We start from the raw sequence: 13735 nt of genomic DNA, 5'->3' as shown, positions 1-13735 counted from the left end.
CCGTCTTCTAGGCACAACATCATGCTGACTGGGGGTGTAACTCCTCTGACTTTATTGCCCGGTCACTATCATTCTAAGTGTATAATAAATCTATCTATCTATCTATCTATCTATCTATCTATATATATATATATATATATATATATATATATATATATATATTTATATATATATAACAAGTGGTCCACAAACAGGCAGAGGCACTCGGTGGACTTAGAGAAATAGCTTTTATAAGGTGAAAACCGACGTTTCGGGGTGCTTGAACCCCTTTTTCAAGGTGTACAAAAACAAAGTGAACAAACATACCTTTAAATACTTGTGCTTGTTGTATTGTTTCCGAGAGGGCACCGGTGGCTGCTGAGGTATTTGGGAAAGAGTGCCAGGCTGAAACTGCAGTGTATATATATATATATATATATATATATATATATATATATATATATATATATATATATATATATATATATATATATATATATATATATGAGAAAAAGAGTACCCCTTCAATGCGCTGTATTGGTAATTGGGTGGGCAGCAACTAAGTTGTTCCTCCCTGTTAGCAAGGGAGGTAGAAATGGGAAAAATAGACAGTAGAGAACAAAGTGCGCCCCTAGACAGACTTCCACCACCAACTTTCAATATAGACAACCGAATTTGCAACCTTTTGAATCACTGGTCAACAGTTTTATTACAATATTTCATAAAAAACTGTATAAAAATTTCATTTTCATCTTTGAGTATTCGGTTCTATATATGCAAGGAAAACGGGTCCGTTTTCCTTGCATATATAGAACCGAATACTCAAAGATGAAAATGAAATTTTTATACTGTTTTTTTATGAAATATTGTAATAAAACTGTTGACCAGTGATTCAAAAGGTTGCAAATTCGGTTGTCTATATTGAAAGTTGGTGGTGGAAGTCTGTCTAGGGGCGCACTTTGTTCTCTACTGTATATATATATATATATATATATATATATATATATATATATATATATATATATATATATATATATTCCATCCATCTGGGAGTTTTAATCCTGATAGAAAAACCAGCACTGGACATTTTTTTCTTTTTTGCAGAAAATTTTTGATCTCAATATCACCAACGTGGACAAAGATCCATCTGTAGACAATAATACGGCATAGCTCTGAAGGAACATAATTCAAATGTCCACCCCACAGGCATATTATACATTACTTATTGGGTTCCATCACCATTCGATTGCCTGACGGACCGTTTCGGGGCCCTGCACACCTTTGCCAAAGGGAAGATATGCTTGCACAGAATGCCTAACAAAGCAATCAATAAATAGTATACAGTAAATGATTCCCACCTGTGTTTGCTGCAAAGAACGGTGTCCCGCTCGCCTGCCGCGTCCCGGGTCCGGCGACTGGAAGTGACATCAGATGCCGGTCACCACGTGGACTGGGCTAGCTGCGGGGACAGCAATTTCGTCATACCTCCCAACATGGCCCATTCCAGGAGGGACAAAATGCTCTATTTCAGGACTTCCCAGTGAATGTCTGATTTCCATCACCTGTGCCAAACAGGGTAATTGATAAGAAAGGTGTTTTTCAACACAGGTGATGCTAATCATTCATTCAGAGGGAAGTCCAGAAACAGAGCATTGTGTCCCTCCTGGAGAGGGTCATGTTGGGAGGTATGATTTCGTTCCTATATGCAAAGGAGGTGATTACCGCTGCCATAGTAACCAGTATATACAGGAAGTATCCCTGTCTATTTTTAAAGATAAAGTTTTTACAGCATTACTAATTCATTTAAGCAGCGGCATCTCATGTCAGAAAAATTATTACACCACAAAACACATACACATATAAAGACTACACATTATATACATAAATGGGTTGGATATTTAGCAATCTAATATCTATTAAAATAAACAAAACATCCTAATAGTGTAATAGCCCACCCATGAGACGAGGAGGGGATCGACATGGCAAGTTACTACAAAGAGAATGTTTTTGGATTTATGAACTCCAAACTATGAATCCATTAGGACTCAATGAGGAGTTCACATATGCACCTTACCGTTAATTACTACCTCTTGATAATAGACATGGGCTATTGCACTATTAGGATGATTTGTTTATTTCAATAGATTTTAGATTGCTAAAAATGTTTCCTCCCATGTTTGCTGTCTGTGGGCAGTGCAGCCACGCTCATAGAATCGAGTGTCAGCAGCAGCCTTTTATTGGTCAGGCATTACCAGCAGCGTGGCGCACATATCATATATCATTTATAGCTATATACTGAATAGCAGTTGTAGCACATCATGGATACATCCAGACACCAATGAAGTTAAGCACATGTTAAGAGGGTTAGGTTTAAGCTGCAGGGGGGTTGGGGGGGGGGGGGGGGCACCTGTAGAATGCCTTCTACGGGTGTGGAAGGGGTATCTCCGGGCAACTTTTATGAAGTTAAGCAGGGGCAAACTCAGGATTTTCAGAAGGGGGTTTCCTGAGAGGGGTTGAGCAAAGCACAGAGATGGGCACTTAGGTGACCCAGTATATGCCGGGTCAGTTAAAGTATTATAGATAGACCAAATGTATATAAATAATAATAAATATATATATATATATATATATATATATATATATATATACACACACATAACAGCAGTGTAGACCCCTGGGCATAGCAATGTATTGGGGCCTCTACCTATCCTCCAGCGGTAGGGGTGGGGGGTGCTATGAGCGGAAGCTTTAATGTCCCGTGGGTGGTAGGGGGTATTACATCAACCGCTCAGCATGTAGGGCCTGGATCAGTAATTTACACTAATTACCCCTTTACTGTACAGATGGTGGGAGATGAGGTGGGAGAAGGGGGCATTGGGCTGAATGAAGGGGTCCTGATACATAACTTCCAGGGTGGTAGAGGATGTTTAATACGCAGAGGAGGGGTGTATAGTGGAGTGGGCTTATTATTCATAATTTTCTGGTGGGAGGACAGCTTGCTTTACTGCAGATATCTCCAGTTCCCGGAAATAGATTTCTTAGCTTTTACTGGAATTAAAAACTGGAGAATCCCTCCTACCAAATGGTATTGGGGACTAGGGGATCAGAGTTCAGGAGGCAGAGCAATCGGCCAATGAGAATATAAAACTACATACCAGGTGTGGAGCCGTAACCAGCTGCTGGAAGGCTGATATCTCTGGTTCTGCGATCAGTAGAGACAAACTGCTAGTGTCCTTCAAAGGGGGATAGTCACAGCTTTTGGAATATACCCTCAGAAAATCTCTAAGTCAGACAGAACCTGAAATATTTGACTGGGAAGGGCAATTAACAGGCTTGGATGGGGCCACTGCTTTGAAGTCAGATATCTCCGGTTCCCCAGGGCCGATTTTTAAAATTCTTGTACCCATGGAAAGAGGGGACCCTCAGCTTTCAGTCTAGGGCCCTTAGATTCCTGGGGGGTTTCTGGGTACTCAGAACCCCCCCCCCCTGCGTGCGCTACTGTTAAGCCACTGATCCTCATTACTAGTATATTTTTATACTCCTCATTTAGGAGGGATGTGTCAAATCTTCAAGAGAAAGAATGTGGATAAATTGCTTATATCAGTGGTCCTCAACCCCGGTCCTCAAGGACCCCCAACAGTTCACATTTTCCAGGTCACCCGGCAGGTGCACAGGTGCACTCAATATTCACTGACACATTTTAAAAGATCACAGGTGGAGCTAATTATTTCACCTGTGAGTCTGTGTGGAGACCTGGAAAATGTGCACTGTTGGGGGTCCCTGAGGACCGAGGTTGAGAACCACTGGCTTATATCAACATCGGCTTCAGTCATTTATAGACTGTGCTATATAAATGATAATGAGAAGCTGATTTGTTGCTATGGGCAATTTTAGCAATTTATCTCTTAAAGGTCAGATACATCTCCCCTTTAGTAAATACAAAAAAAATTGCGTACTTGTTTCCTGGCACTGCGCCCATCGGGTCCCATCGCATAACTTAACTTAAGGTATGCGATGGGACCTGAACGACCCGATTTCAGGCTTTTTTTAGGTTTCCTGACAAATGTAAAATCGGGTCCATAATAATGGCATGCGATGCGACTGACGCGACATACCCGATTTTACATTGTAAGCATTGTATGTAATGTTAAATTCCTATGTAAAATTGGGTCCATTGTATGTCATTATAATGGCATACAATGCGACCAATGCGATGGACCCGATTTTACATAGGAACCAATGTTAAATGGCCCCCATACCCAATTTTTGATTGTATACCTACGCTGATGGGTAATTTCTATGTCAAATGCTCCCCCCCCCATTGTTAATGCCACCCCACAATGTCCTCCGACCTTTTCATACCCCCACAATCCACGTCGGCGTGGAGTTGATTCTATAAAGTGTGGCGAGCGCAGCGAACCACCGAGCCCGAAGCGTGGCGTACGGACGCGTAATACCTGTGAAGTAATGCCTAAAAAGATATATACAGTACAATGACCATGGTCCAATGTTTCTTTCCCACAGGCACTAGTACTGTGTTACTTTTTGGAAAAGCACGGAAAGCAGCTATGTATCGAGGACAAATGCATAATCGAGATAGGATCTGGAACGGGCTTAGTTTCAATCGTAGCTTGTCTACTTGGTAAGTATTTCTAAAAAAAGCATTTTCGGCTGGCATCGTGAACCTCCTCCATACTCAGACTGTATTACATTCTGTCACTGGTCTGGTTGTTTTTACAATTAAGGACTTGCCGATAGCAACTAGTCAGCATCTACCTATTGATTTATAGAGTGTAAATGCATCCTCAGTGCTGGTTGGTTGAGATAGATAACATTCCCTTTGGTCCTTTTCTCTACTCTTTCACTGCTTGATCAACCCCTAACTACTTTTAAATATTTTCTTATCTGCTTGTCCCTAAACTTTTGGCAACTCATTCATGGAGGGTGGCCCAGTGATTCACGCATGGGGGGTCTCCGAGTACCTAACAACCCTTATGATGTACAATCAAACCCTGCCCTCTAGAGGCAGGGGCGGATCCAGGAGAAAATGACAGGGGGGCACCATGATAGGAGAGGGTTTGGGAGGGAGAGAGGGGGTGCTAGTGGTGGCAGTGTACATGCTAAGAGAGCGGCGAGAGAGAGGAGAGCAGAGAGAGGGGGAATTGGATTAAAAATAGGCCCTGGTGTTTAAAGTACACAAGCCCATCTTGGTGACAAAAGTGAAGGATATAGTTGTGCACCCGCCGAAGGCACGCGCCAGAAAAAGGGGGTGTGGTCACTAAAAAGGGTCATGTCCTTGAGTGTAGTGTACCACCCATATACAACTTCTACACATTATGCAATAAAATACTGTACTAGACCCCATTATACTTGCCCCTTACACATGATGCCAAATGGAATGAGCCAAAATTCACATAATACCACACGGATTGAGCCAAAATTAACATAATACTAAACGAATAGAGGCAAAATTCACAATATGCTTCATAAACAGGGATATTGCGTGCCAAAGACACGCATTAAAAATTTACACCATAATCCCCATTACATGTTAAGCCACACATCATAAAGTCCATTATGTATTATGCCAAACAACATAATGCCTGTTACAAATTATGCTACATAAGTGCTGCTTACCTACATGCTCATTACCAAGGGTTCCATGCTCATTGACAGGTGTTTCATGCTCGTTGCCATCTGGGGTAACATGCTCATTGCCAAGGGGGGATACATGCTTGCGGTAACTGGGGGACAGCCACCACCGGGCAGAAGTGACAGCCATTGACAGCCTGCAGAGAGCAGGAGGCTGCCCGGCTGTATTAAGAGCACTGCATGTCCCGGCTATTTGAAATAATACCCCTTTACCACCAGAAAATGCAGGGACTTACCCGAGAATATGGTCCCTGGATCATGCAGGGACATTCCCGGGTTGGCCGCTTTTACACCACTGGTGTGAGTAATAACGCGAGTCTGGGGGAGTGATAACAGCCCCGGAAATTGGTCTTTTAATACACTGGATACTATATAGAATACAGTATTGATATTTAATGGTACAGATGGTCTATATGCAGGGGTAGCCAACTCCAGACTTCGAGAGCTACCAACAGTTAATGTTTTCCAGGTCTCTTCACAGAATCACAAGTGAAGTATCTTTTAAAATGTGTTAGTAATGAGTGCACCTGTGTACCTGCGAGGTGAGCTGGAAAACGTGTTGGTAGCTCTCGAGGACTGGAGTTGGCTACCCCTGGTCTATAGTATAGGCTCTTTCAAACATTTAAATAAGATAAGTGGTCAGGAAAAGGTTAAACATAATTAATAATTACACAAACATAATAGAACCAGTACTGCACTTTCTAAGCTCACAATCTCCCACTTCATGGTAAGGCTCCTGTCTCTTTCTCCTGACAGCTACTCTTTGGTCCATTGTGATGTTTGAGGGCAGCAGCTCTGCTCTGTCCCTCACTTCATGATGTGGTGATAGCTCTATTGATATTATATACCAGCTATTGTTGTCACAATTTAAGACACTTGCCAAGAGGAGGGGGGTTTCTGGGCAACCGGAAACTCCCCTTGTGTTTGCCTATGAACTGGCTATCTTGTTTAACCGGCTATATCTTTGGAACCAACCAGTATCATATTGAAAAACTTTTGAGTGGGCTGTGAATGATTTTAGTCCCGTAAAACTGGACCGTTTGGTTCCAGAGAAATCTGCCCTCAAAGAACATGAACAGCCATGAAATTACATTTCAGAAATAAGAAAATCAGTTTACACGCAATATATCCATAACCAATTGATCCATATGGAACAGATTGTATCAGATTGAAGGCCCAGCAATTTGGGTTCGATTGAGATCAACCACAAGCTTCTGCGATGCCGGGGGGGGGGTGACTGGCAGCTGTTGGAACTTGGCGAGGGTTGGAATTATGGGGAAAACATTCCAGCTTTGCCCAGCAGTATTTCCGGTTCCCAGGGGGGTTAGCAACATGTCCTCAGTTACAAAATGAGCTATGTCAGAAATGACAGGGGGGCATACGTGCCCAGGTGGCCCCGCCCCCCCTGAATCGGCCCATGTCTAGTGGCATAATACTGTGATTTTCGGATATTTTTTCGGATCGGCATCCCTCCCCCCCTTCTCCATAAACTCGTGAATCATGGCACCGCAAACCCATGATCCCTGCTTGCACTGTAAATGCTTCCAAAGGGCAGGTCCAATCAGATCTGAGCCACACTAGCCTTGGGCCAGCCTGCAATGTGTCTACCTCACAGAATTGATTAATTTTGTGATAGGCAGACTCAGTAGCACCCCCCCAGAACCCAATACCCTAGTTAGCTGCCCAGGTCTGCATATAAATGGTCCAAATAGAACTCAGAGAGAAATACACCCCCCCCCCCCCCCCCTATCTGAAAGTACTGCATGTGTTCCTGGGCAATCTTCTATCTGAACCAAATTATTAGTTATCCAGAAGATCCACCTTTATGCTTTAGCTACTACCTAATATCAAATGGACCACAACATGCAGTATCTCCAAAGGTCTTGGCAACATCGCTAGGTCATGCAATTCCCTTGCTTATTCAGTTAGACCATTCTGCCTTTATCCTATGCTTCCAGTTCGCAGATAACACAATAGAACTCATTCATTTAGCCAACATACAAAAGATTCCATCACTGATCCTTAGATGCCTAAATGGTGGTATTCTGGAAGGGCTCATTGCTTCATACCACAACGCGCTTTGGCATCTTCGCTGTCAATAGTTCTCAGCAAACCCTTTCCCAATTGTAAAGGTCACTGGGCAAAGTGGTTTGCCTTCTCCAATTATTTTCTCCCATGTCAAAAAAGTCTAATGGTTAGAGCCAGAGCTACAGTAATAGACATTCTGGGCTTCAGCCTGGCAGCCACTGCCTATACGTTGATTGTATACTCTGCTCTCTTTCACATCCAGTGCAATAAAACTGTTTGCAGAAATCTATACCTATGAATCATTATCAGGATATAAAATAAACTTGGATAAAACTGAAGTATTAGACCTCAAAGTCTCACCTTGACTAAAGAATCACCTTTTTACTTTAAATGGTAGTCTTATAATATAAAATATTTTTGGATTCATATGTAGTCAGTTGATGACATTTAAAACAAAAACGATATGATGCTACTTATACTTTGTTAAAAAAAAAATCTGCATTGTGTTTGAGCAGATCTCTGTAGTGTGCAACCACACTCCGCACCACTCTAGTTATGGCCTAGCATACAGGGCCGGCGCCACCACTAGGCAGTGTTAGGCATTTGCCTAGGGCGCCGGCCGTTGGGGGGCGGTAGTTGGGAGCAGGGCAGGAGGGAGAGCTGGAGGTCTGGCTTAGCGGGCAGGAGGGAGGGCTCGCTGCGCTGTGTGCAGTTCAGTCCCGGACCCCGGTGCATGTTAACTGACATTTTCCTCCACCCCCACCGCGTACAGCCGCTCAGCCGGGCAGCGTCTGAGGGTGAGCTAAGTGCTCAGCGCTGCCCGGCTGAGCGGCTGTACACGGTGCGGGTGGTGGAGGATGTCAGTCACACTGCGCCGGGACTGAACTGCGAGGCCTCCCTCCTGCCCGCTTAGCCAGACCTCCAGCTCTCCCTCCCGCCCGCTGAGCTAGACCCGAGCTCCTCACGAAGGGTGAGTAATTATACCCATGAAGCGGGTGAGCGCCTGGGCAACCCCCCGTCTGGGGCGCTCCGGCGCCTTGCACCGGCACTGCTAGCATAACATGCCACTGGCTGCAGCAGCCCCCTATTCATAATACTGACACTTAGCATAATCATCAGCAGCACAAATGCTCCTTCTGTCCTGGATCCATAAATTAGTCAAGCAAAAGTCTTCAATATTACAACATGATGCAACAAAACTAAATATGTGTTTTACATCATACTCCATAATTGTGATATTGGAATGCCTTCTGTCACAGATAACAAACAAAATGTTGAAACAATGCGTTAACCCGTAACAACACATTCCACCACCTTATTCCTACTCTGCACCCTTGTACAACCCAGCCCTTCCTCTACTTCAATAACCAACCACTGACTGCTGGAGAACTGTGGGAGGTAGGGAGATAATGTCCAGGGCTGTGTTAACAGCATTGTATACCCCGGGGAAAGCAATGGGTACTTGTGGAGTATCACGGCTCCCATCGTATGGCATCGTATGCCATATGTAGTGGCATACGATGCGATACGATTTTTACCGATTTTTGAGCATTTTTGCTATCAACGTCAACCCGAAGTGTGGCGAGCGCAGCGAGCCCGCGAGGGGCGGCGGTACGCGTCCTACGACCTTTTCATACCCCCACTATCCACGTCGGCGTGGAGTTGAGAATAGAAAGTGTGGCGAGCACAGCGAGCCACCGAGCCCGAAGCGTGGCGAGCGCACGCGGATACCTGTGAAGCCCGCAAGGGGACGCGTATAGCTGTGAAGGTATCCGCGTCCCCTCGCGGGCCTCGCTGCGCTCGCCACGCTTCGGGCTCGGTGGCTCGCTGCGCTCGCCACACTTTCTATTCTCAACTCCACACCGACGTGGATAGTGGGGGTATGAAAAGGTCGTAGGACGCGTACCGCCGCCCCTCGCGGGCTTGCTGCGCTCGCCACGCTTCGGGTTGACGTTGATAGTGGGGGTGGTGAACTATGAAAAATGGCATTTGGGGGCATTTCACAAGTTTAATACACATTTCAATGCATTCTGATGCATTTCAGTGCAAAATCGGGTGCCATCGCATCGCATCGTATGGCATCCGATGCGATCGCATACGATTTTTTAGCAAAAATGCTCAAAAATCGGTAAAAATCGTATCGCGATTTTTAGCATACAATCAGCATACGATGAAGATCGTGGGAGCCGTGATACTCCACAAGTACCAAGCAATGCATTTGGGGTCCCTCCGCACCCATTTACGGGAAGAATTGAAACAAAAACAAAAATTATAAAATGTTCTTGCTGTGGACTGGTTGGGAATGGTTGGTTGCTCTCTGATTGGTGGATAGCTCTAGCCATCCACCATTTAGCATACAGATAGCCATTCACTGTCTGGCTGCAGGCTGGGAGGCAGCTAGAGAGTACTAGCCTCTGATTGATGGATATAGTCATAGGCGAATCTAGGGGGTAGTCCGGGGGTGCACAGGACATTTTGTAGCTGAGGGATGGGGCTTTCCAACAAGCCCAGTCCCGTGTCTCTAGCCCTCTGGGAACCGGAGATACGGCCAGGCAAAGCTGAAACGTTTTCCCTATAGGATAACATGGTACCCCCACCCAGTTCAATGGCTGCCAGTTCCCCCTTCGGCATCACTGAAGCTCAAGGTTTATCTCAGTCGAACCCAAATCGCTGGGCCTTCAATCTGATACCAGGCTGGATCTATATGGATTAATTGGTTCCAGGGATATTGAGGTTAAACCGTTTTTTTTTTTTTTTTTCATTTCTTAAATGTAATTTCATGACTGTTTATATTCTTTGAGGGCCAATTTCTCTGGAACCAAACAGCCTAGTTTAACGGGACCAAAATCATTCGAAGTCAACTCAAATGTTCTTCAATATGATACTGGTCTCATGTAAATGGGTCAGTTGGTTCCAAAGATATAGCTGGTTTGTTAAAGGGGGGTAGGGAGAGGGGAGTGGTTGTCTCTCCCCCTCACACCAGAAAATGCAGGGACTAGGCTGGTGTATAAAGGGTCAGCCTGGGAATGTCCCTGCATGATCCTGGGACCATATTCCCGGGTAAATCCCTGCATTTTCTGTTGTGAAAGGGGTATTATTTCAAAGGGGCATTACGGTGTGCAGCATCATGTGTAAGCGGCATTATGTGTGCAGCATCATGTGTAAGGGACATTATGTGTGCAGCATCATGTGTAATGGGTACTATGGTACACGGCATCATGTGTAATGGGTACTATGGTGTGCGGCATCATGTGTAATGGGTACTATGGTGTGCAGCATCATGTGTAATGGGTACTATGGTGTGCGGCATCATGTGTAATGGCTACTATGGTGCCATCAAGCAAGAACCCCCTAGCAATGAGCACGTAGGTAAGCAGCACTTATGTGGCAAATATGTAATGGGCATTACGGTTTGTTATATAGTATGTAATGGGCATCATGATATGTGGCACAATGTGTAATGGGCATTATGGTGTGTGGCCTTATGTGTAATTGGCATTACGGCGTGTGGCTTTATGTGTAATGGGTATTAAGGAGTTTGCTAAAATGTGTAATGGGCATTACTGTGTATGGTCTAAAGTGTAATACCACACCCCTTTTTGTGATGCCACGCCTCCTTCCCATGAGACCACACCCCCTTTTTGCCGCGCGGCTACGCCGCACAAAGGTCCCCCTGCTGTTATGTCTAGATCTGGTACCACCCATTACCATAATTCTAGATTCGCCTATGGATATAGTATCAGGCAGCATTCTCCACTGTCTCTCCATAAGCATAGGAGGCAGATACCCACAACCCAATCTGCCCCAGCTGAAAGGCCCTTGGGCAACTGCCTGTTGAGCCCATACGTTAAGATGTCCCTGGTAATGGCCCTGGTTCTCTCCCATGCCTTGTGACTTCTCTCTTGTGACATGCCTTCTCTCCCATGCCTTACCAACTGTATTATACAGGTCTAAGTTTTTTTTTTTTTTATCTTGGCATTTTACACTTCATAAAACTGATACATTTTTATATACTTTGAGAATCTTGTGGTGTAATGTAATAAAGTGTCTAATTATTTTCTCCTCCATTAAACACACATTTTTTGTTTTGCAGGTGCACAAGTTATAGCCACAGACCTAAAAGAACTCATTGGAAACCTGCAATATAATGTTATTCGAAACACCAAACTAAAATGTAAACATGTCCCACAGGTTAAAGAACTGACTTGGGGATCTTATCTGGAGGAAACGTTTCCTAGGTCTTCCTCAGACTTTGATTACATCCTAGCAGCGGATGTTGTTTATAACCACCCATACCTTGAGGAACTTTTAGAGACATTTGAGCATTTGTGCAAGGAGAAGACCACTATCCTCTGGGCCATGAGATTTCGGACAGAAAATACTCATCTCGAAAATACATTTATTAATAATTTCCAGAAATCATTCGACATGCAGGTTGTCTATGATCTGCCCAGTCTGGACATAAAACTCTATAGAGCTAGCAGAAGATGTAAGCTCAGGAAATAATGTTTATTTATTTCATGAACATTACAATTAAGTTATTAAGTTATTATATTTTTAAAACTAATAATCAGTATAACAAAAACTTTATAGAAAATGGTAAAATTAAACATATGTGAAACTATTTTACATATGTTCACACATTAAGAAATAAATAGTGTGTATATATATATATATATATATATATATATATATACATACACACATACACACACACACATGTTGCAGCAGTAAAACAAAACTTTTAGTGATCAAAATAGAAGAAAAGATTACAATCAGGACAGTCAGGAACAGGGCAAAATAGATAATTTTTTAGAGAGAAGGTGGCCCAAAAACCAATACGATTAAAATATACAAAAATGGGAAATAGGGCAGGGAAAAATCATAAATTACGGGATTTTGAAAAAAACTTTTAGTGATCAAAAGATAACTACCAACGTTTCGGGGTTCAGAATTACCCCTTTTTCAAGGTAACAGGGCTTGTGTACCTTGAAAATCCTGTGGAGTGCCACTGTTTTGTTCTATTGCTGCAACCTATCTATCATCCTCCAGAGGGCACCCGGGTTCTTGTTATCTATCACGGAGAGTGCCGGACTGACCCCAACTGACATATATATATATATATATATATATATATATATATGCTTGTATGTTTGGCCGGCACTCCCAGGAGCAGGTCCAGATATCTGCTGACCCGGTGCCTTCCAGTATGGACCCGTGGGTCCCAATGCAGGGGATCGAATGATCAGGCGGCACTCTCGGATTTAGTGAAAGAACTTCAGTGGAAATTTATTGCTCCAACATGTTTCGGGCAGCGTGTGCCCGTCCTCAGGGATCCCTGAGGACGGGCACACGCTGCCCGAAACATGTTGGAGCAATAAATTTCCACTGAAGTTCTTTCACTAAATCCGAGAGTGCCGCCTGATCATTCGATCCCCTATATATATATATATATATATATACACTCACAGTAATGAGTAATGAGTAATCCAGCTGATGACAACATTTTTAATTTGTCCACACGCGTACTGACTCCAGCAGAAAAATCTGTCTTGCGTAAGGGATTAACCTTTACCCCTACAGCCAAATTTGATACCCTACAATGGAAAGTGGATGCATATAAATTGAATAGGAAAATCAGATTGAGGGAACATTTTGGAGAGAGTACACCAGTGAGTGAAGAAACCCCACTACCTACACATCTAATTCCTCTCTGCCCTAAGTCAACATTTGACCCACTAAGCAACAACCCCTCTCTAAAAACATTTAGTCGCACGATAGAGCAAGCAACTCCCAAGCATACCATGGATATCGTTCCACAGTATTGGAACCTTACCAAAGATGAAAGAGGAGCGTTAAAGAACTTATCTGCCTATGATGATATTATAATCAGACAATCTGATAAAGGGGGAGCACTAGTGGTGCAAAATTTGGCCGATTATAAACAGGAAATCCAAAGACAGCTACCGGACACACGCACATACAGAGCTTTACCTTCAGACCCCACGAGCCGGTTTAAGAAGGAACTCGATTTATTATTACAGAAAGCCTGTGTGGATGGAATTATCAATGATGC

The 13735-nt window shown here is 43.7% G+C and overlaps 1 protein-coding gene across 2 annotated transcripts in view; it reads left to right on the top strand.

Annotated features, from left to right (window-relative positions):
• The window catches only part of LOC146059048 (methyltransferase-like protein 21E), a 28617-nt gene extending 15822 nt beyond the window's left edge, over positions 1-12795 (top strand). For both annotated transcript variants that reach the window (XM_083171193.1, XM_083171194.1), the window contains exons 5-6: positions 4504-4621; positions 11753-12795. In XM_083171193.1, the coding sequence (XP_083027319.1) occupies positions 4504-4621; positions 11753-12165 (531 nt within the window). In that variant the 3' untranslated portion in view covers positions 12166-12795. The remainder of the gene's footprint in view (positions 1-4503; positions 4622-11752) is intronic.
• The last annotated feature ends 940 nt before the right edge of the window (positions 12796-13735 follow it).

This window comes from Crinia signifera, chromosome 2 (assembly GCF_055691185.1).
Source record: "Crinia signifera chromosome 2, ASM5569118v1, whole genome shotgun sequence".
Taxonomy (NCBI): Eukaryota; Metazoa; Chordata; class Amphibia; order Anura; family Myobatrachidae; genus Crinia; species Crinia signifera.
The sequence above is the reverse complement of the archived record's forward strand: the minus strand, read 5'-3'. Positions and strand labels throughout refer to the sequence as shown.